This window comes from Anopheles ziemanni, chromosome 3 (genome assembly GCF_943734765.1).
Source record: "Anopheles ziemanni chromosome 3, idAnoZiCoDA_A2_x.2, whole genome shotgun sequence".
Taxonomy (NCBI): Eukaryota; Metazoa; Arthropoda; class Insecta; order Diptera; family Culicidae; genus Anopheles; species Anopheles ziemanni.
The window spans coordinates 84,588,479-84,611,257 of NC_080706.1; the positions used below are offsets into that span (position 1 = coordinate 84,588,479).

The following is a 22,779-nucleotide window of genomic DNA, read 5'->3' on the forward strand; positions in this document are numbered from 1 at the left end:
TGCAGTGTGTGCTTCTAATACTCGCCGTTGGTGCCACTGTTTGACGAAAAGAAAGTTTCCCCGCTTCTCAAACACCACCCGCGGGTTTATCGCACACCGAACAAAACGGGCAATAGGAATAGAACCAAGCACCACCAAAAACAACGACGGCGGCCAGCAACGAAAGCTGATAACGGCGCGGCAAACGTTCTGATAGGAAACAGCATCCACGTAGTGTCGACACGCGGAACCCTCAACTATGGATCTGGTGAAACCATTCATGGGACTGCACGTGGATCGTGTCAGTAAGGAAGTAAGTATTTCCGCCTAGTTTTTATGGTTGTTTCCGTTTTCGGACCGCAGTGCACAGTTTGACACGTTCGATTATGAAAACGATGCCACCTACCCAAGGATATCAGAGATGGCGTAATACGATGGAAGAAGTGCCTTTCGTTGCATAGTTGGTTGAACTCTGGAAAGTCGTGAAAAATCGAATCTTACGATAACGAAAAATCATCTACCAATTTCCCTTTACTATAACCTTCACTTTCTTTCGCTGAAGAAATCCAACACAGTCGTGCTGGGTGGCGCGGTTATATTTGTGTTTCGGTAGTGTGTGCGCAGGGTCACTACGACAACACCATCAGCACACGGTTAGGTAACATACAACTCGTCCTTGCGGAGGTGGACGTACCTCGTTCCTGGTGCGTTAGAACCCTATAGATTGCAGGAGAATCCAGCAATGAACAGGAAAGAAGGAACAGCAGGCACAGACGTCACTGACCTTGGCGGGCTTCATTGAAGGACACCTTGAGAGCTTGGAGGGTGTACGCTCCTTTTTGTTGTCCCTGTTTTTCATTTCTACTGGGTGGTGGCCACCTTGTCTGGCTAGTGCGAGTGCGTAACACTGCCGCCCTCATTGACGTTCGGATTTGACCTATTACATCAGAAATTAGCTATAAAAAATCATGAATGAACATTTAGATTGTTAGCTATGAAAGATTTCTGTACCAAATTTATTAAGTAATAACTTGGATGAAACAACGAAGGATTAAATATCGGTATGTTATTGAAAAACTTGCGCGTGAGATTACATCATCCCATGTAAAAAGATATGGTGTATCTTCGAACGATCAGTAGTTTTTGATTCTGTTTTGTGGACCTGCAGGTTCCAGAACGATCGGTGCTATTCATGTTGCTATTTATCATACAATAATCCTTTGGACAGAAACCTGATTCTTTCTTTCCTGGTTTCTAGTTAGATTCTTTTGGTTTATTATTCTTCGGTGTTTTGACTGGTCGAGAACTTCTAGACTACTTCGAACGAATATTTTCGAGGTCACTTCATTCTGACACTGTGAATAAATTATTGAAACATAAAACGGGTTTGTAATGTGCTCATAGACCAAGTAAAATAATGAAATTAAATTGAAAACTCAATAAAAGACAGTTAACAGTAAATTACAATATAATATTTTCCAAAGCATCCACCTCTTGTACGAAAAACAAATTATTACAATTTAAAAGTTGAGAATTTTTCGTCGTTCAACTTTCATTGTGGTGTACACCGCCCTACAATCGACCCCAAATAACCCTGCCCAGCCGTTCAGATCCGGGGGGGCCAAACACCCGCAAGCTGTCGCGTGAACAGGCTACTTCTTTTTTAGTTCCTCGAAACTCTCCAATCAGCCGGCAGTGGATGACCTTCGTTCGCCGGACTGACTGACTGACTGACTGACTGTCCGCGGCAACCAGCCGCGAATCGGTCCAATTTTCGAAGCCTTAATTTTCGTTCGAAACGTTCCATTCCGCAAACAACCGGTTTGTGGCGGTTACATGTTATCTCTCCCACTCTCTCGGAGCCTGCCTGGACCGAAGGCGGGGATTGTTGCTTAATAAATTGGTGCCGGCAAGTCCGTATTATTTGCGCGGAACCCAATCACAGCGGATAGCCGCGAAACGAGCGGCTTTCTTCAATGCGGCCTCTAGTCCTTGTTGTGGGTTGGGCTCTCCGATGTGTGTTTTTTGGTCATCCGATGACCTCGACTACCGAATAATATTAGTGAAAGTGCATCGGATCCTTTTCCAAGATTCATCATTGTCATCATTGTCAAAAGATTATATCTACCTCATCCGTTAGTATACCCTTCAAATAAACTCTTGTTTAAACAGACATGACCAAAGTGAACACAGGATCTACGATCTTACATTTTGTTCAAACATGTGTTTCATACTTTTGCTTCTCTATTACTAGTAGAAACAAAACTCTCTTGTTCATCTAATAAGATACCATTTAGAAAATGAATGTACTGTTGACAGTTCCTCATTACATATTTTTGCTAGGTTTAAGTTTATTTGGCAAGTCACGTCTCAGCATTATGTTTCCGTTTAAAGTGCTAACTGCGTGTAGTCACGTTACGTTTTTATCGTCCATCAATTTGTCAATGGGGAGTCAATGACTCTAAAATTAAAGTTTGCACCAATCATCAAACGATAATCGATTGAGTTGTTATGTCGGCTTTAGATCTGTTTAGAATTTGAGTTGAAAAATTCTTATCGCAAGTCTTATATCGTTTTATTTTATATTTTGCGCTTGATTTCCATACATGTAATGTTGAATGTAACGAATGCTTACAGTTGTAGTGCAGTGACCACCTTTCGTGACGATCGCAGATCTGAGGAAGGTCCTTCCGTGCCGTTACTACCGCTTCACTTCGAGCGAAGCGATCCTCCAGATCCTCGGAGATTTACGGAAGTACAATTCTATACACAGAGACCCCCCTTCGAGGCGCTGTTCCATTTCCGGAGCCACGCTTTCGTGGCCCGGCGCAGACACGTCTACACGAACGCACGTTTCCACTTCCTCTTACACCACCCGTTTGGCCCACGGAAGGGAGTGGGGCACGGCACGTTATCGAACGAGCCGATATGTCGTGGCACCGAGAGGGCCAGAGAGGGGTAGTAAGAGACTTGGCCGGATCGAGATAATGTTGCGGTTTTCGCGTCCGGAACCTGTTTTGCCGCGAAAACCTTTCGGTCCCCCACACCTCGGAGTGAGCGAATGCCAAAGGGGTATCAATCAGATCAACCCCGGGCCAATGGTTTCCCACACGATTCCGCGTATCGCCTGCCATAAACTGGCTGTCCTTGAGTGACGCAGGACACCTCGTGTTGGTTAAACTCGCGAGAGCCGGTTACGGCTTTTGGACAGGTCGTCGGTTTGGCGATCTTGCTGAAGGCTCATATTCCGTGTCCACAAAGCGATTGTTTTAATTCTAATGATCATGATTGTGCGTTGCCTGAACAAACCGTTTAATATTCTCACATTAAATCTTGGTGCGATCGGTCACGCAAGATTTAAGAGCCCTGTGATAATCATGTCATTATTCTATTAATTTATTAGCAGCTTTATCTAATCCCTTGAAAACTCATCCTACTCTTTGTTTTACTAAAAATTCTATTTGTATTATTCTTCCTGAAACATTGAAGAAACAGAAATTCAGTTTAGCTTCAGTTCAAGATGTTTGAGACGAGCAAAATTAAAACTGGGTCAATGCTACGGCAAATGAGTAGATAGGTGTTTTTCCTTCTAGCATGCCGAATCAACACACAAGATAGCGTATTGTTGGGGCTGATCAGTAGAACATATGTTAAACACACAGCCGGTGAAGTCGAGATGTGTTTCACGAGCTTCGTCGAAAAGGTGCTGAGTCAGGCCTAATGGATTTCGAACAGCTTATACGACCGGTCGGTAATAGTGGAGTGGACAGACTTTGCTTAGTTAACTTAACCCCGCAACATAATCCCGTAAAGCCGAACCTCCGTCGACCTAGAATTGGTTTAGTTTGCTTAATTCTTATTGTTAAAATTTGATACTGATTTCTAAAGTTTTTCGCTTAAATCGTTTTCATACAAGTTGATTAATTTTTGTTTTTTGCCAAAAGCGAATTGAAGTTAACGAATGTGTGTGATTTTTCGCCAAAGCTAATGAATCGGCCGATCAAAGTCCAACCCGGCGGGTGCGGTTTGTTTGTTTTTTTAGGAACCGTTTTTTCATGCCTAAGGTCGGCTTTACTCGATTTTTTTTTCCAGCCAAGTCATCGGTTTCATATTACTTTTCGACCTACTAACTAGGGTGGTTGATGATGGTAGACCCCTCGCCCACCCTCCATTTGGTGGTGGTTCCACAGCAAAGGTGCATATGTGACTTTTTGCACGTATCTTGTAAGTTTGCCAACGCAAAAAAAAGATTGCCATTGCACTCGTTGCGCAAATGTATGTGTTTGTGGGCAATTTTACGTTCATTCATTCCAATGTCATGGAGACTGTTTATCGACCTGTTGCATCGAACGATGACAACATCAAATGGTAATTGATTTTTTACGTTATTACTTGAAAGTAATCTCATTGGAATGGTGGTTTCCGGTTTGTCTCGTACATGTCGGGTGGATGTACTTGGTGCTGTTATTATATGGATCGTTTAAACATAGAGAAAGGGGCTATGATTGATCACTCTGTTTCTCTGGCTTAGTCATCGATATCGAATGAAGAAAATTAGACATTTACTTTTCCTTTCGTTTTATTTTATTTGAGAACTGTTGAGACACTCAAATGAAAAAAAAGAAGAAACAATTGATAATTGAATGATTCTTATAGTGTGCCACAGACAGAAAATATCCGACTTTTACATATAATGAATCATGTGCCAATCTAGAGCTCTACGTAATCCATTAGTTTCATTAGGTGTTGATTATTGGTGGTTTTTAGTAGATTTATCACTTCACTATCCTTTGAGACAAAAAAAAAACGATTGTTATCTTTTATACCCGGAATGGAAACCTGAACTGTGTACCAAGAAAATTTGTCAGACAAAATATCGACAAACCGATGTCTAGAAAAAGGTTCACCTCGCGTCGGAGAACTCAAATTATTTTTGAAAAGAATTCCATCTTCTTTTACTTTCGTTCACACGATGTTTCTAATTTATTGTGGTTATCTTAAGCACTGTTGGTTTAATGAATTTTCTTCAAATTTTGTTTGATCGCACAATTGAAAGAGCTGTGCATATTTTAGTGTTTTATTTTTATTTTCCTTTGTATAGAATTGTTGATAGACCAAAATAAACTATTTTCCTGTTATTGCCTTGGTGTACGTTCGGATGGAACAAACCGAACCGGAAACGTACTCATGACGACGCGTTGTCGGTTATTTCGTCATTCAGAAAAGATCACATTTCAGCATGATCGACCAAAGTAAACGATCGTCTAACGCAAGCGCATTTCATTCAATGCGTCAAAGGCACGGAAATGCTTCTAGTGATAGCCTTTTTTTTAAATCATTTTCCGATCAACTGACGTTTGTTCTACTCCTTCCACCGCAGCGAACCGTTACCGAAAAACATGGCTGCTGTGCGCGCATTTGCTCTCGAATCTGAAGTAAACACCATCTTCAACGTCTGGGCAGATTTGAGGGAAGGTTTTTGGGAGGGTAGGCTCATTCGTGGAAACCCTCGTGAAGAGCTCGTGATGCGCCGCCGTGGCAATGCAACGATCTCTTTCGAAGAACAGGAAAGAGAAGACCCAAGACGGATAGATACTCGTTGGTCGCTTCAGTTTCTATTTATAATCCGGAATGTCTCGATCTCGGATACGGCGGGGGGTCGGAGGTAAGTGAATGCTGCACGAGTGGTATCTTTCCAATCCTCGAAGAGTGCATGAAGATGGGAGTGTACACCATTTCTTCGCTAAGCCGGCTCGTCCCTCAATCTATCGCAGCCAAAAGAATGTCCTATCGTTAATGCACTTCAATGTGAACTGCCTTTGCCTGGCCGCAGTTTGATGTACCTCTCTTCCACGTCAGCCTACGGTTTCGAGCGAGTAACCAAGACACCGAATGACCCTCGGGCGGCCTCTGGCAACGATGACGCGATGGGCACGGTCTTCACGGCGGAAACGGTGCTTCTCGATAGCCAATCGTGTTGAAAACCGTAGCCAGCTCTCGGGGGGCTCGTCTCGTGTGTTTGTGGACCGGTGACTTTTCCCTCCGATTTTTTGTTGTTGTGTTTAAACTGCCTTCTCTACTCGGTGTGGCCACTCGTTCTAACCACACATACTGCCGGTTTGCTGGTGTGTTACTTGGGTGTTGCTTGCGTTATTTTGCATCGTGCGAACCAGTTTTAAAGTCCCGCTATACATGCGTGGGTTTACTCTTGAACCCTTTTCTCGCTCCGTGTTTCTCGATTCTCTGGAATGTAGGACCAGTTTTAAGCAGATTAATTCCAAACGATTGCTGGATCGATGGAGACGCATGTTTTCGTTCTGACGCTCCCACAAACAACTGCGCCGTACGATCTGCCACTGGCCAACCCGGTCCGATCTATCGGTCGGTGTTTGCTCGGTCCGACGCAACGCCGTTAGACTTTCGCATCGATGAATTGGTGCCCTTGTGCACGGTCGACCCGATGTGTGGCCTTTTTTTAGATACCACGCATGCCCGTTCCGACTGGTCGCGATCGATCGGTCTTTTCTCCGCTACACGGCTGCGAGTTGATACGAGATGTTTTATTTTATTTTCTACGCGACAGTACACACTAATGGATATGCGAACCAAAGCGACATAGGTAATGTGTAGTGAGCTACAGTGCTTGCCATTTTCCATACTTGTTGCATTTATGTTTATAATACTGTTTCATGATCTTTACTAATGAACGTTGCTTTTTTTATAAATGTTGGGTAAACATTTACATTATATGTTTGCTTCTGTCAGGGACAATTTTTTTAGTTGAAAATTCCTTAATTTCAGACCTCTTTGTAGAGAGTATTCTGTAAGGTTAAAACCTCATTCTATGAAAAGAAATTCGAGCATAACTTGAATTTATATTTCTTAGTAATCCTAAAAGCAACGAATGGGGATTTTCGTTTCTTCGGTTTGCATTTTACAAGTTTGCGATCGATTTCATCCTTCGAATGCTAGTCTTCATCATTCATTTCTCGATTGTCAAGATGATTCATCTATTTGTTCAGGAGAAATGCACTTAAACACTGAGTGTCCAAACCTGAGTGTGTGAGAGTGTTGACGATAACAAGTTAACAACCAAATCCAAGTTTTGAGTTCAATCTGATTTTCGTTTTACTATGATATAATATTAAATTTTAAATTTTTTTAAACAGAAAAAAATGATACCAGTTACTGGTTTAGTTGTTATATCTGATGTCAAAATTAATGACCCACTGTAAAGCAGAGGCCATAGAGTATTGCAATGGCGCTCGCTCGGCCAAACGAAGCAGCAGTGGCGGCGACAGCGAACGTGGTTTTCGATAATGTACAAACTTCCTGCAAACGGCTTCGACACGCACCGCTCCACATAGGGACGAGTTGGGTGATTGCGGCATTGGTGTATTGGTTGTAGTTTTTCGTTTTCGAAACAACAGTACTAGAGAAGGTACTGTGTCAGTATCCTTAGGGCAGTGAATCCGTTCGGTAGGCTTTCGGAAGCTTCTGTACGATTTTATCCATCGCGGTCACTCTGAACGAAGGTGGTTTTGTTGGCTGCGGCTGCACACTTAGTTCAGCATCCCACCATATCGGGCTTAGACGTGTTTCAGTCGTTTCGGTTGTGCATTTATTTTGTGCTACGAACTGTACAAAACTGTGCTTTAAGTGTGGTGTTAAGGTTAAACAAACAAAGGTTACTCTTTGAATGGCGTCGATCGCCCGCTGCATGATATACGATCGCATTTCGTAGTGGCTCTTAGCTCGTGTTGGTGTTTTCTGGTTCGTTGGCCGCATTGACGATCGAACTTAAAAGCTGTGACGCCATCGCGTATCGTAGCGTATCGTAACAACGATCCAGTTGTTAAAAACGGTTTAAATAATCTGATAAATGCGATTAATCAAATGAAGATCACGATCTATATTTTAAACGAGACAAAATGGTCATGAAAATATGATAATTGTTATGTGTCAAATATCATAATTTCGCTTTAACTCTCCTTGGGGTTCTTAAATCTTTTGGTAGTATGTATAAAAAATATATTTCTTATTTAACGCCCTATACTGTATGATCCAACAGTGTAAAAAAGTCAAAAGCTGCTTGAAAGCGGATCATATAAAAATACACACTCAAACAAACCAAACAAAGCATATAAAAAATGGAAGTTATCCTATATTTCCAAAGTAAATACCTTTCTGAATATTATTCAGAACGATGTTTGCGACCTTTCGAAACTGCTTCTGGGAAATTCCGGTTTTTTTTATTCCACCGATATGCAACAGGTTTTTCATGCAAATCGCATGAGCGATGCAGAACCATTAGGTCGATTTTATTTCTTCTTGCATTGAGGTTCTGTTGAAACGCAATTTTTTCAGTGTTTTATATCAACCTTTATTTTTTCCTTTTGTCGCGATTTCCTTTTTATGACGGGGATTTTGTCCTGTTTCTGAAAACTCCCTCAATCTCGTCTAACATCAAGCCGTAAATAACAAACAGTAGATATGAAGATCCGCTTGAGTGTGTCCACCTTTTCGCAGTATGTTGGACATAACCATTCACAAGTCATCGGTTTCCCCGGTTTTTGGGTTGAAGTTAACGACACATTATGCGACTTCCATTTTTAATGGGTCCTTTGTGTGTGTGTTTTTGGTCGGGATGATGATCGCAGCAAAACCAAGCAAACAAGAGCAGAGATCATGTGCCGGTTATTTTTGGTTAGCATTGGTTTCGTGTGTGCGTTTTTTTTTTTATACTTCAACCAATCTTTTGTGAACCCCATTATGACAAAGTGTTGAGCTGTGATCTGTGATTATTTTGCTTGCGTAAATTTATTTTCGTTTCGCTAAATCTGGACAGTGATGAGTTTCTAATCAGACGGTTGTTCTGTACCGGAGGTTAAGGTCGTATTACTCCATCATTCCGGTAGACGCCAGTTATGGAGATTAGAACAAAACTGTGCTTACATGGAAAAGGCTAGAAAGTTTGACACTCGTCCTATAGCATCACGTTGACGTTGCATACACGAAGTTTTGGTGAGCGGGTATTGATAAGAACAAAAACAACAATTCATACGTCTATGACGCACCACGCCCTCGTTATCATAACCCTCCTTGCCATGGTCGTTATGGGATGGTTGTTTGGTTAGAACGAAAATAAACATCCCACCGCCATGTGCGCGCCATCGAACCGCATTTGCCCGTGTGCGTATCGTTTCGATCGTGTGCCAGGTTCGAGCCGGATGACAAGTAATAGCAACGATCATGTGCGCGATGTTTTCGTTTGTTTCGTTCTTTTTTTTCCGCCTGACGTTCGATCCTCTCGGGATAAGCATCTCTTGCGCCCAGTCCGGGTGTGGTTGTGTGTGCTACACTGGCGTCACCAACTGACGGCTTTTGACGAGGGAGCCCTTTTACCGTCGCCTCCCCACCGGTTTTCCCAACAGTGGGCCCATTAGCGAGTGAGTTTGCTACGAGCCGAAATGCGAAGCACAACGCTTACTAGTCACGAGCGGACCGTCGCCACCTTGAGACCCCCAAACAGCAGTATCGCCATCGACTTACGATCGATAAGTCTAACCCGGCACTCAAACTGACGTTTACCAGATGTCGTTCATTTTTCGTTGACAGTCAAATCCTCAGCATCTGATAGTGGCGGACTTTTGTGTGCACGCGTGTGTCCCGTTTTTCCAGATTGTTAAATCATTAATCTTGCAGCAGCCGACGTCGAGATACGGTATCTAATCCGTGCTGAATGCCGGCCTTCACAATCGTATGAGACACGACAGTGAAGCTTCCGTTATCCGAAGTTTGTTTGTGTCCGGTTTGCCGGCGTGTTGATCGCCACCCCGTGTGTGTGTGTGCATTTAGAAAGGTTAAATTTAAATAAAAAGATAAAGTGCAAAGTGTGCACCGCGAACCACTTCCTTGTGTAGTAACTCTGACTTTGGTTGATTGGTTCGGTGGCGGATCGATCGGTTTTAAGGATCGGTCTTTGGTTTTTCCAACACCAACAACAAACGCAAACGATCGACTAAAGTCAGCGCCAAAACGAGTCGCTTAAAAATAGAGGACCCTAAAAGGTTTGACCGTGGTTGATTCGCGCTCGAGGTGTACATTGTGTTTGTCGCGGTAACTTGTGTGTTTGTGTTCGCGAGAAAGGCTGTTTAGATCAACGATGGGTGTCATCAAAGATAACTTCAGCAAGGTAATGAGAAGTTCAGTAAAAAGTATTAGATGCAAGCATATGTTTTTACATCGGTGTACAATGGTCAGGGGTTTTTAGGTTGGACGTAGAGAAGGAAGATATTTTTCAGCCCCGAATAAAAACTAAATGTTCAAAGTGCTCTCATCGTTCGTTTGGCGAACGTTTGCCGTTATGTTTCACGAGCTTACGGTAAAGCCAAACGGCACCATCACACCGGTTCGAGGTGACCTTTACTAACCTTGGTAGGAAAAACATAGGCAGACGGAGGAAGTCTGCCTCTCGTCTCTAGCACACATCGGCCGACAAATTGAGGAAAAACAAAACTATGGAATCTTCGTAAGAAATATAAATAAATTAATTATTATACATGTACCGTATTTTTCCATGTATAACAACCCCCTTGTAGCTAAAAAATGATCAAAGTCCGATTAACGGGGTCGTTATACACGGGTAGTAACTTTTTGATTTGATTATAGAGTGGAGTTTTAAACACGTATAACATTGTTACAACTGATGAAAATTTAAAAAAAAAATCCATTTTTTTCATAAACATTGAATGTTTTTGTTTGGGGGGTCGTTATACAGGTAAAAATACGGTACTTTGACATGCACATTCAGAGAGATATAAAATATTTAGAAATTTTATTCCTTACACAAAAAAAAATGCGTTTTCTCGTAAACGAGCAACGGAATCAATTTAATATGTATGATAAAAAAATTGCTCAAAGAAATATGGGATGCTCAAAATTTTTTTAAAACGAAGAAAATAACATATTTGAGGGGGACAAAAAAAACACTAGCACCATCACGTTCAAGTACGTCAGTCGATCGGCCACGCATGGAGGCGCATGGTGTGTGGTGTAATGCACGACAAGACGACACAACACACTCTTTCTTTACGATTTTTCTTGGTTTTTAAACTCACACAAACATGACATCACTAACACAAACACCCTCTCCAACTGGTTTCCCATTTTGTATCCACCGACTTTTCTTCCGACCGGCCGCTTGTTGTTGTTGTGTGCGCATTTGTTATTTATTTCCGTCCGGCGAAGCACTTGCCGGAATCTCTCTAACGGCTCAAATTGCGTCCCGATTCACTGATGCTGTTTTTCTTCGGTTTTCCACATCCCATGGCGAATGGCACGAAACAGTTATACTCCTCTTCTTCTTGGCCCGAGTTGAACCGAAAGACGGAAGAAAAACGACGAGGAAGGGGAAAATCGATTAGGTTTTCGCCGGAGAAGCCGCTACGGCCGGCATGTGGCGTTGATGATGTCGACGATTACGCTGTCCGGTGCATCACTATGGCTTCATTGCCAAGGGTGCACCCACCAGCCCCTTCCCGGGAAGGGATCCGATGGGGAACAGCGACGCGGGGACACCGAAAACGCCACTCACCCCCGGGGTGAATCTTTTAATTATACACACGAACTGCGTGTCGCGAGAGGGACGCTAATGTTGAATTACAAGGATTTGTCGCTGCCCGTAGTTGTCTTTTGCGCTCCCTCTCGCACTCTCTTTCTCTCTCTCCTTTTCTCACACCGAAGGATATATGTTGGCGTTGCGGATGGTAACAAGAAAAAAAAAGCACTCAAACTCAAACGGAAAACCGATCCTCGATCTGACGCCAATGCATACAGTAATTGATTTCTAATAATAGCCAAGTTTGCGGAGTCGAAACTGCGCTCTGCCGGCGGGACTTGCTGGCGCGAGTGACGGGTTGAAAAGTTGATTTATCTAATGGTTTATTGGACTTTGGATAATCGTATTACAAAGTTACGTTTCACTGGCATTTGCAACGCGGGGAAGGGGTGTATTATTGTTGATCATATGATCGTAGGAAGCGAAGCATAAACAAATGTTTCAATGTTCATTGTTCAAAGAAAGATTGTTGTGTTCGGTTGCACTCTTTTCAGGTTTGTTTAATATTTTGCAGTAAATGTTTTCATGTAAACAAATAAATAACTCATATTGTAAACGTTGACACGAGAAACTTCTATTACTTTTCTTTTATTTTATTTGTTTTACTTTTTTTTACACGAGAATTTGTTTTAAAAGAATTGCATTTTTTATGTTTATTGAAGATGAGTGTTTTTGAAACAATTCCAATCCAATTTCCTTTTTGAAACGGAACAAACAAATTTTTATTACATCTTTGAGGGTCCCTTTTCGCTCCCAAGGGCAATTGAAGATTATTGAAGACGTTAAACAACCTCTAAACCAGTGCAAGCGTGACATCGCACTCTTGGAAATCTAATAAAACCCCACATTAGAGCTCCGACATCAACCCTTATCTTATCCTTATTGGATCGTTTCCTTATTGCCGTGCGGTTGGACGATGCAAAACAAGTTTTGCGCTTCCACCATCCCCTCCCAACTTGCATCTACATTGACAAACGCCACATGCAAGGGTCACCATTTAATTGCTAACCCCAGTGCACGCGGGCGGTCCAACCAACTGCGCGGGAAGTTTCCGGCTCGATTGAGTCGATTGAGTGGCCAAAGAAAATCACTCCAGTTGGAGGTTTAGAAAGACGAGTTGACCTTGATGCAGGTACTCTCGATGTAAAAGGCTCGTTAAAGCGATGTAAACATCATGTAAGCGTGCACCATGGGCGTACGCACGGAGTAATCCGGTGGATGGGCAATAAATGTTAGCATCATAAAACTGTCCTCTTCTCGAGTTGTCCGAGGAATTGTACGTTTGCTCCACTTTTGCCGGGGACGATTGGCTGTGTGCACTCGGAGTTGGCGGAGGTTCGGTGACTGCTCCTGCTCCGGTGCAGTACACGTGAGATTCAAGTTGTTGTTTGGCAAACGCGGTGCGGAGGGAGGGATTGAGATTGGTAACGGAAACTATAAACTTCCTCCCCATCACCCGTCTCGTGGGTGTTCGTTGGAGTCCTCGGACGTCATTCCTAGGCGTGACGTTTGGAGGGAACGGCTGAAGTGGGCGTCACGACGCGGTCACACCACGTAAACAAACCTCCTGCCGCGCCGGGTACCGGAGTCTAAACAACCACCGCTGGAAGGCTCCGCACCTATCAGTGTTTTTCTTACCACTCTACCGTTTCCGGCTACTGCGCCGTAACCTGGCCGCGTTTTTTTCGCACAGGATCATCGGTAGTGCAAATTAGTGGTATAGATCAGAGAGTGAGAGGTAGAGAGGGCACTGTGGGATCATCAGCGATAGTGCGAATTAGAGATAGATTAGATGCTGCTACTTTTCACGCGTATTGCCACGTTGGACACACACACACATGTTACTCGTGTCTTTTACGATGGTGTGATAAGCCACCGGGAGAGGGGGTGTTGGTAGGAGTTTTTATAAGCACGGCACTTTTGAAGCTTCTCCAGATAGGATCATAATTGCCGGCATTGAAATTGACATTTTTTCTAGAATCGTACGATTAGTTTAGCGATCTTACCAGAAGCTACCGATTGTATTATTTGTTAACACTTCCGGCATATCTCCAAGCGTCGAGAAGCAAAAGTAAAATCTATACAATCAGTAACGCAATAACGATGTGCCGGCTGAGATTTACGTTAGGGGTACGGCCAGTGCGCCATGCTGGTAAATATTTACCCATCAGAATGCAAAGCAATGATGCTGCACCTTGCTGCACCGATCAGTGAAGTAGAAAGGAAGAAGGGGGGAAGGATGGGGGAAAAGGAAAGTCTTTGCAAAGAAAGGTCAATAGAAATCATCACGCCAGTGCACTTCGATCGAAAGTCCACTCGTGGCTGATAGAGCGTTACTCCGTGGTTAGGCAATTCATTAATAGGATCCCGATTGGTGCTGGAAATTGATAGTGGTACTGTCAGCACTTGAGAAGGGCCCGTTGTGTGCGTCCACTTATAGCCCGTCCGGCCCCGCGGGATTATCAGCGTTTTTCTTCACACCTTCGAGTCGCCGAACACCAGTAGGAGTGAGCCCCCGGCACTAGGCCTAGTGTGTATGCCTCTCAAAGTTCAGGAAGTTGCATAGTTAGGTCACTATCAGCAGCAACCGTCGAGCTCCTGATGTGCGTGGCGCGTGTCCCTTGGGGTAGACTGTGGCTGACTGAACCTACCCGCTATCAGTATTGTGCTACACACTGTGCCGGTAACAGCAGGATCGACGTCGTTCTCTACCTTCTAGCAGACTTTTTGTTGTGGTTTTCAATCTCCTTCGTGTGTTTATCAGCACCACCCACCAGCGTACGATGGCTTCCAGCAGTGAAAAGGTTCGAAGAACGATCGCCAATCTGTGCGGATCATTTTTTGGCAAAGGATCGCGTCGAAACGACTCGACAACAACATCCAACTCGATCGGAGGAATCGTCTCGTCACGTGTACTTGTTTTGAATACTGCTCGTTGTGATGATTTATAGTTGTTGTGATGGCACGAAGCTCTAAGATATCCAATTTATTTATGCACAAGAACCAAGAAACGTGATTTAAATGTTCATGATCGTTGTATCCAAGCTCCTAAATGTTTGAATGGTTTAGGGATTCCCATTAGGATCTTCCTTATTTACAATGTATCTGAATCTATTTCTCTTTTTTGCAGATTCGCGAGCAATGCAAGGAACTGATCCTCACAGACAAACAGATCGAGGAGCTGATGCGACGCGTGATCAAGGAAATCAACCGGGGATTGAGCAAAGAAACGCACGCCGAGGCAGACGTTAAATGTTTCATCACCTACGTACAGGACCTGCCAAATGGAAAAGGTACGCTTGGTAGCGGTGGATATGCATAATTTGAACACAGACTAACCGTGGCTTCTTCATCCTTTTTCTCCTCCCGCAGAGAAGGGAAAATTTTTGGCCCTCGATCTCGGCGGCACCAACTTCCGGGTGCTGCTGATCCACCTGAAGGATGAGAACGACTTCGAGATGCTGTCGAAAATCTACGCCATTCCACAGAGCATCATGCTCGGCAGTGGGTCGCAGCTCTTCGATCATATTGCCGAATGTTTAGCCAACTTCATGAAGGTGAGTCAATGGACGTGCACGCGCTAGCGATGCCATAAACTGGTTCATCATAAACATAACTACAGCGCAATGGGGGAAAGGGAAGGATCGATTAATAATTTTTATCGACCCCAGACCACAGCGGTTTGGCAATAAAACCATGCGTTGCGTTAAGATAAGAGTGAGATTTTACGAAAGATATTGCTATCGATCCGCTAGTCTACCCCACCTGGGTGTTTCCATATCGCCTGTCATAAACTCCTTTTTGACACTTCCTCTTCCCTGTGTAAAATTGTATCTCATATCACTAGGGTTTATAACGAACGGCTTTTTACTCCACCTTCCTACAGGAACACGCAGTCTATGAGGAACGTCTACCGCTAGGATTCACATTCTCATTCCCGCTAACGCAGCTTGGTTTAACCAAAGGTATTCTAGCCCGGTGGACAAAGGGTTTCAACTGTTCCGGTGTCGTCGGTGAGGACGTCGTACAGCTGCTGAAAGATGCCATCGCCAGACGAGGGGTAAGTTTGATAGCCAACCACGGAATGTGATCGTCATCAAAAACCAAGAAATTCATTTGTAAACAAACTATATGATTATTTTTACATTTATTTTATAAACAATTGTAACTGTACTCCTGTTCGATCGCCGACCCATCAACTACGGAATCGTACCTTAAAACATCTTATACCTTCGACCATATATTTGGCGGATCGCCGATCGATTTTATTATGGCATCGTAAAACACTTCAAACATTACAACATCTCGGGGAACATTTTCGCCAATCGCAATACCTATAATTGGCCCTCCAACGGTTTCTACTCATTTGTACTCGAATTGCGCCACGCTTTACAACCGATCCTTACGCCGCTTGGCGCTTATCATCCGCGATGGTGCTTGTGCTGGGGGTTTTTGGTCCGGTCTTTCGCATTCGAACAATTACTTCGGGCGGCAAAAATCAAATAACGACCTCACCACCCTGAAACCTGCCAACGATTCCGCGCTTTAGGACGTTAACATAGCGGTGATGGCCATTCTAAACGATTCGACCGGAACGTTGATGTCGTGTGCGCATAGTAATCACGATTGCAAAGTCGGAGTGATAATTGGTAAGAATTTGCAAACCCTAGGGCAAACTGCCGGCTTCTGTTAGCCCGTAGATGCCGTAGTGGAACGGTCCAGAGAACAGACGAATGTTTCGGTTTCGCTGTTGCACTGCGGCAAAACGGGCACGAAGTTCTAAATTTTGTTCCAAAATTGTCTTGATCTATCCTCCGATCTCCCTGTCCTTTTATGATCATTTGATCGATTTATAGTTTCTAGTGTCACTCCCCCCCCCCCGCTTTTGTAGTGAGTGGAACAATTGTAAATATTTTTTCAATTTTTATATTTACTTTAATCTTTCCTTTTCCAAAAAGACGTATTAAATTCTTGCTTTCTTTTCATTTTTCTTCGCGAATGTATCTATGCCCGGCTTGTACCGACTCGTCCTGTACCATATTCAACACCATCAACTCAATGTACTTCCGCGAAACACCATAAACAACTTTTATATGCCGCTCCATCGTTGGAGCGGTGCCTTTGGCCATGTTATACCGCAGCTAGTATGGGAAACTGTCAGATAATTTACAAGAATATGACACTTCTTGGGAATGATGGCTGTATTTTAAATTATTATTATTTGCACTGCACGTTCTGTCATCTGATTCGCACGTTCACTCAACTGTTGAATGGTGCATGTAGGTCAAAGAAAGAAGTATGCTGAAATGTAATGTGAATGATTTAAATTAGGCTTTCATTTTTTTAAAGTTGTGGTAAAAATTTAATAAAAATGATAAAATGCCAATTATCTCAACAATTGCATTCAAAGCGAATGATAATGGTAATTGATACGTTTTGCAAGTGTTAACTATTGTTCACGCTGTATTTTCACTTCATCATGAAATCATAGTAGAAATAAAAAAAGGCTCACAGCTAACGAATAGTGCATTACCACCATTCAATTAAACTGATAGCGAAACTGATAACGCATTGAACCTGGGACTGGAATATCCCTTGTTGGTTCAGCTGTTGATGCGATCTTAATTGCAAGTGTCATTTGTGAATGTGCTTAGATTTATGACATTTTTGTTGATCGCCAACGGGACGAATGGAGTTGCGCTTGCTTGGATGAAGTGGAAAAAACGAGTGTAAGGATTATCTTCAGTCATCGAAGAAATGTACGCAGGCGTTATTTAGCATGCTTATGTACGGAAAATATGGCTTAGAAAAGTAAACGATGGTAAACTTCAATACAACACGTCAGGAATTATTTAGTATAGTGACCCATTAGCCAGAGGGATAATCACAAAGTGAAGGTTTTCCAAAGTACTAGGAAACCCTCGCCCACAGCCGTCCCCATTCATTCAGTGGTCCTTTCACTTCCGATTTAGTCCGTTGGTCACCATCAGCAGAGGACATTCATAAAAATGACGTAAAAGATGCGGAACTGAATCTAAAGGGTATTAAATCAACACAAAAAAAAGTCTCACGAATGCCCTGCGGGGGTACAACTACCTGTTACTACCACCATAGTGCTACGCGATCACGATGCCATGACACTAAAGAAGCAAGAAAGGGATATAATAAAAGAAGAAATAGGAAAAGGAACGAATTAGTACAACCACGCCAAAGGTGGTTTCAAATAAAAAACAATCAAGAAATCGATCACGTATCGAAACGCGAGGATTGCGTATTTTTTCCTTCTCTTTTCCAAAGTGTCCGCAGCTCCGGTGGTTGAACTTACGACCATGGGCGGTCAATGTCATTATGCGATCGCCTTTGGGTCATTCGTAAATGTGGGACGCGGTTCAATTGGTACAATATGCAGAAATGCAATGTCGAACGGTTATCGGTAGGAATTTGCAAGTTGAGCAAATCTCTGGTTCCGGTATTACTATTTTCAAATCTAGACGTAAAATCAACTACTATCTCAAAGTTTTACTTCAAACAACTTATGATTTTCTAGAGCAATATGATGATTTAATTTGTAAATACTTTCTAGTCAGAAATTAAAAATATAAACATTAATTTAAAGAATAGTATGAAGCAACAATTCTAGCAAATCGGATAACTGTAAGGAGGGATATCATTTATCAGCATCTTATGCATTTCTTTCTCTCTCTAGAATCACCACTAATTTGAAAGACTAACAAGCCAATGCACCCTTTAATTAAATGTCTTGTACCATTTATATTTTCTTTCTTTATTTTCCGATCATAAACTCTTCTCCGTCATCGAAACAAACGGAAAACGAATGCCAACTCTTCCGAATTGATAAAAAAAACCGATCTTCCGTAAATCTGTCTGCTGTTCGCACGAACATCGGAATCTTTTCTCCTGCACTATCTTTACTGCTCGAAACATCGACGGAACGAAAACAATCAATCCGATTCTATCATCCGGCACCATCTCGATCTCTGTGCTCTTTGTGTCTGTACCTGCCCGTCCGCCCATTCCCGTGTATGCGAAAATAATTTGCACCATCCCATTGGCATGGTGACACTGGACCGTAAACCGTAAATGCCTATATCTTGCTGCCGGTATGTGCCGGGCCTCCACGCTCCACGCTCCCTTTTTCTACTCGTTCCCCTTTGCCACCTGCTCGGCACCATCGCCAGGACGTGCAAATTGATATCTGTGCCATCCTGAACGACACCACTGGCACGCTGATGTCCTGTGCCTGGAAGAATCACAACTGCAGAATAGGACTGATTGTTGGTATGTAGCTGCGTTGCTGCTCGGGGTCAATCCTTCTGCCCCCGTGTGTGTGTGTGTGTGTGTTTGTTTGCTTGTCGATCGCGTATGTGTGCAGAGAAATTTATATTGTTGGAGAGGGTGTGTACATTTTAATAACAAATAGGCAAACATTAATACAACTCCCCTTGCAAAGTCGCAAAAAGGCTACCGATAATTGGTGAATGGTGTGTGTTCGTACGTATATTGGTAAATTTTTCGATTGGATATTCCAAAAATAATGGCCAGTGTTTTTTTTTATCCGATGGTGGTGGTTTTTCAAAAAGTATTTTCAGTAGCTTAGAGTCTCAATTTACGTATGGTTTCAAAATTATTACTTCCTGATCTTTCTATTCTTTCTGCTCTATTTTCTATTTTTACTAACCCTTTTTGCTTGTGCGTGTAGCTGACTTATACCCTTTCTCCATTCCACTATGATCCTAACATCCTCTTATGCATGAGCTCCTTCTAAACGTAGCACCGAAGAAACCTTTTCCATTCCAAGCGATACTGATGCTTTTGGTTTCGTCCACGATAAAGGTACGGGCAGTAACGCATGTTACGTTGAGCGGGTAGAAAACTGCGACCTCTTCGATGGCCCCAAGTCCGGGCCTAACGTCAAGAAGCACGTTCTCATCAACACGGAGTGGGGTGCGTTTGGTGACGATGGTGCCCTCGACTTTGTCCGCACCGAGTACGATCGCGAGATCGACCAGCACAGCATCAACCCGGGCCGGCAGTTGTGAGTATTTGTAACTTTCTTCAATTTAGGTGTCCTTTTGTACTGACCTACGGTTTCCTGTACGGTTTCGCAGGCAAGAGAAGATGATCTCGGGAATGTACATGGGCGAGTTGGCTCGTCTGGCGATAGTGAAATTCACGAAAGCCGGTCTCCTGTTCGGTGGTGTCGGGTCGGACATCCTATTCAAGCGCGGCCAGTTCTTCACGAAGTACGTGTCTGAGATCGAGTCGGACAAACCGGGCACCTACACGTACTGCCGCGACGTGCTGGACGAGCTGGGTCTTGAGCACGCCACCGATGAGGACTGCGCCAACGTGCGCTACATCTGCGAGTGTGTCTCTAGCCGAGCGGCCCATCTCGTATCGGCCGGCATCGCAGCGCTGATCAACAAAATGGACGAGCCGAGTGTAACGGTAAGTTTTGCTAAAATTCAGTGAAAAGGTTTTACATTTTGTAACATTTTGTACTCTTTCTTTTTATTTCAGGTTGGTGTTGATGGCTCGGTGTACCGTTTCCATCCGAAGTTCCACGATTTGATGGTGCAAAAGATCCGGCAGTTTGTCAAACCGCACATTTCCTTCGACCTGATGCTTTCGGAGGACGGTTCCGGTCGCGGTGCAGCCCTGGTGGCGGCCGTCGCCTGCCGTGAAGCCCAGTAAACCCCACCTTCCCCCGCGGTACTCGAGGTGACCGGAATGCCGGTTGCGTTCCCACGAGCCAGCCTGCCGACCATCCCGTACTACTACTACTATTACTGCTAACTACTACTACTACTACTACACTTACTAGTGCGGTCGGAAATCCGTTTTGATAGACGGCAACCTGGTTGTTGTCCGTGCAGGTGTCCGGTGAAGCAGAAAGATCCCTTCAGATGCTTTCACTTTAGCTGCCGCACGCTGCTGTTGCACGAAGTGTGCAAGTGCTATTGGGGGTCGTATTGCGGTAAAACCGTACGATTGTGTATCGTTATCACCATGTGCTCCACTGTTCCATCTGTAGATTATTGAAAATCCTTTTAACCACTACCACCAACTACAGCTATCGGACGTAAATCCTTAAATTTAAACACCGACCCTCGCGACAACAGGATAATCACGTACAAAGGAGCAGAGAAGAAAACAAAAAAAAATATATATATATATAAACTCAGAAACGATCCTCACCTCACGGACAGAGAGGAAAGATGCAAATAATCAGGAAAAAAACAAAACTAGAGCAAACCCCACATATACGCGAACGTTCACAGTGTCACCCTCTAGCATAACTAGTGATTTAGAGTAAATATAAATAGAGAAATATGTTGAACAGTGACTATAGGAAAATGATACAAAACTGAAAAAAAAAACAATTAGGAGTGCAAATGATCGGGCAGGAGTCGGGGCGGAGCGCAGCTACCCAACCAACTTCCGCCCTCTGGACACAATACAAAGCAGCTTCTGCATCATCAACAACACGTTCTACAGGCGCCCGGTCCACCTCCAACAAACGCCGTATCGACCATCGACTGCACCACCAGTGAAATAGTTTTTGTGTTTTGATCTGTATTCCTCAAAAAAGACCTGCCATGAGGAAAAGAAAATGGATAAAGATTATCCTGTGGATCATGTGTTTGATTGATGGGCTGAAAAAAAGGTGGTAAAGATTCGTTATTTATGAACTACAACGAGCTCAGGTGGATGCTGTTGGTTGCAATTGGTGATTGTTTTGAAGAATAAGAAAAAAATATCCTAAACAATAAAAAAATACACCCATTTTATGAGATGCGAGCTAGTATCATCAAGATAAACGGTTGCGTCGGATGTTTGGCAGGCATACGGAAGAAAGGTCCTTTAAGGAACAGGAATGGAGAGCAAGGAGATGAATAGTCGTGAAGTTTTGAGTTAGTCCTCTTTAGGTTGTACATTGTTTTTAATTAGTTACATTTATTTGATATTGTCGTAGGATTTTTTTTTTGCTTTCGGGCGGGGAAACAGGGAGCGATCTATGCACGAGGACGAAAGGGATAATGTACGAATGGTCTATGATTTGAAATGAGTGTTTCTGCGTGAAAGAAGACAGATAGCGAGAAAGTGACACGATTTGCGAGACATAGGTAATACAATAAAAGGAATCGAAAAAAAACAATTGAAGAAATAAATTTGATGCCACCCAGCGAATATAGAGGAGTACGCTGTGTCAGTTGTACTAAGAACGAGAATCAACAGCATATGGAATGTTGAGAGGTAAATTGATTTAAAAACTTATACTAAACTGATGAATATGAATTTTAGTTGCCTCGTGCTGCTGCCTGTTGCTATAGTTTTTAACAAGCATAGGATTCCTTTTGCACCTTTTTTTCTTTTGCGCCAGAAGAACGTTTCGGAATGATGGATATTTCTTAGCATTGATTCGTCTAATGAATGATGAATGCGTCATGGTATTCCATGCGATTGCAGTATACTGTACATATCTTCCTCGAATAATGACTTTACGCATCAAAAAACCCATGGCTTTTTATCAAATGAAAACAAACATTAAAAGTTGAACAACGTTCCGATACATAATTCCTTGTGGTGCTCCAAATTGATCACCAGCTGGATGGTTACTTAACCTTTGAATGTCATTCATATTGATTGCAACTGACTGTTAAACAAAGTGTGGAATATTAATATTTTGTCCTAGGAATACCAAGGGCACACTTCAGGTTTTTACTATATGCAGGATATGCAAATAATTCATCATATATTGGCGCATTCTACAAACGAATTTTATGTAAATCTGTATTGGATGGTGCATGCTTGTGAAGCAAACAGAACATCTAGGCATAAAGATGTTGAGTAGAGTAATAGATGGAGGATTAATTTGGACAAAGGAAACAAACAATTCCACAGCTACACAGTCATATTAAGCTGTTTTGAATTGGTAGCAGATAAACATGTACGAAATATATTTAATTGAAAGTATTATCAAAGGGTTTTTTCTCACTTCAACATTAGATAATTTACTAAATATTATGAAAGAAAAGTTTAGGATTTAGAAACCACGAAATTTGGTGTGCTGCATCCTTAATGCAAACTCTACACGTTATTTTGCAGTTAACGAACATATTAGGTTGATTTGAATGGATGGATTATTTTGCGCAGTC

The 22,779-nt window shown here is 42.9% G+C and overlaps 1 protein-coding gene across 4 annotated transcripts; it reads left to right on the forward strand.

Annotated features, from left to right (window-relative positions):
- Nucleotides 1-238: 238 nt before the first annotated feature.
- LOC131287413 (hexokinase type 2) lies at nt 239-21,518 on the forward strand. Of its 4 annotated transcripts, none has more exons than XM_058316460.1 (8): nt 239-292; nt 14,730-14,892; nt 14,972-15,156; nt 15,486-15,659; nt 18,799-18,898; nt 19,454-19,655; nt 19,729-20,068; nt 20,141-21,518. In XM_058316460.1, the coding sequence occupies exons 1-8, from the start codon at nt 239-241 to the stop codon at nt 20,312-20,314; spliced, it is 1,392 nt and encodes a 463-aa protein (XP_058172443.1). In that variant the 3' UTR covers nt 20,315-21,518. The 4 variants fall into 4 exon arrangements, with proteins under 4 accessions (XP_058172443.1, XP_058172444.1, XP_058172441.1 ...); XM_058316461.1 differs by lacking the exon at nt 239-292 and adding an exon at nt 9,630-10,174; XM_058316458.1 differs by lacking the exon at nt 239-292 and adding an exon at nt 14,383-14,517.
- Nucleotides 21,519-22,779: the final 1,261 nt, after the last annotated feature.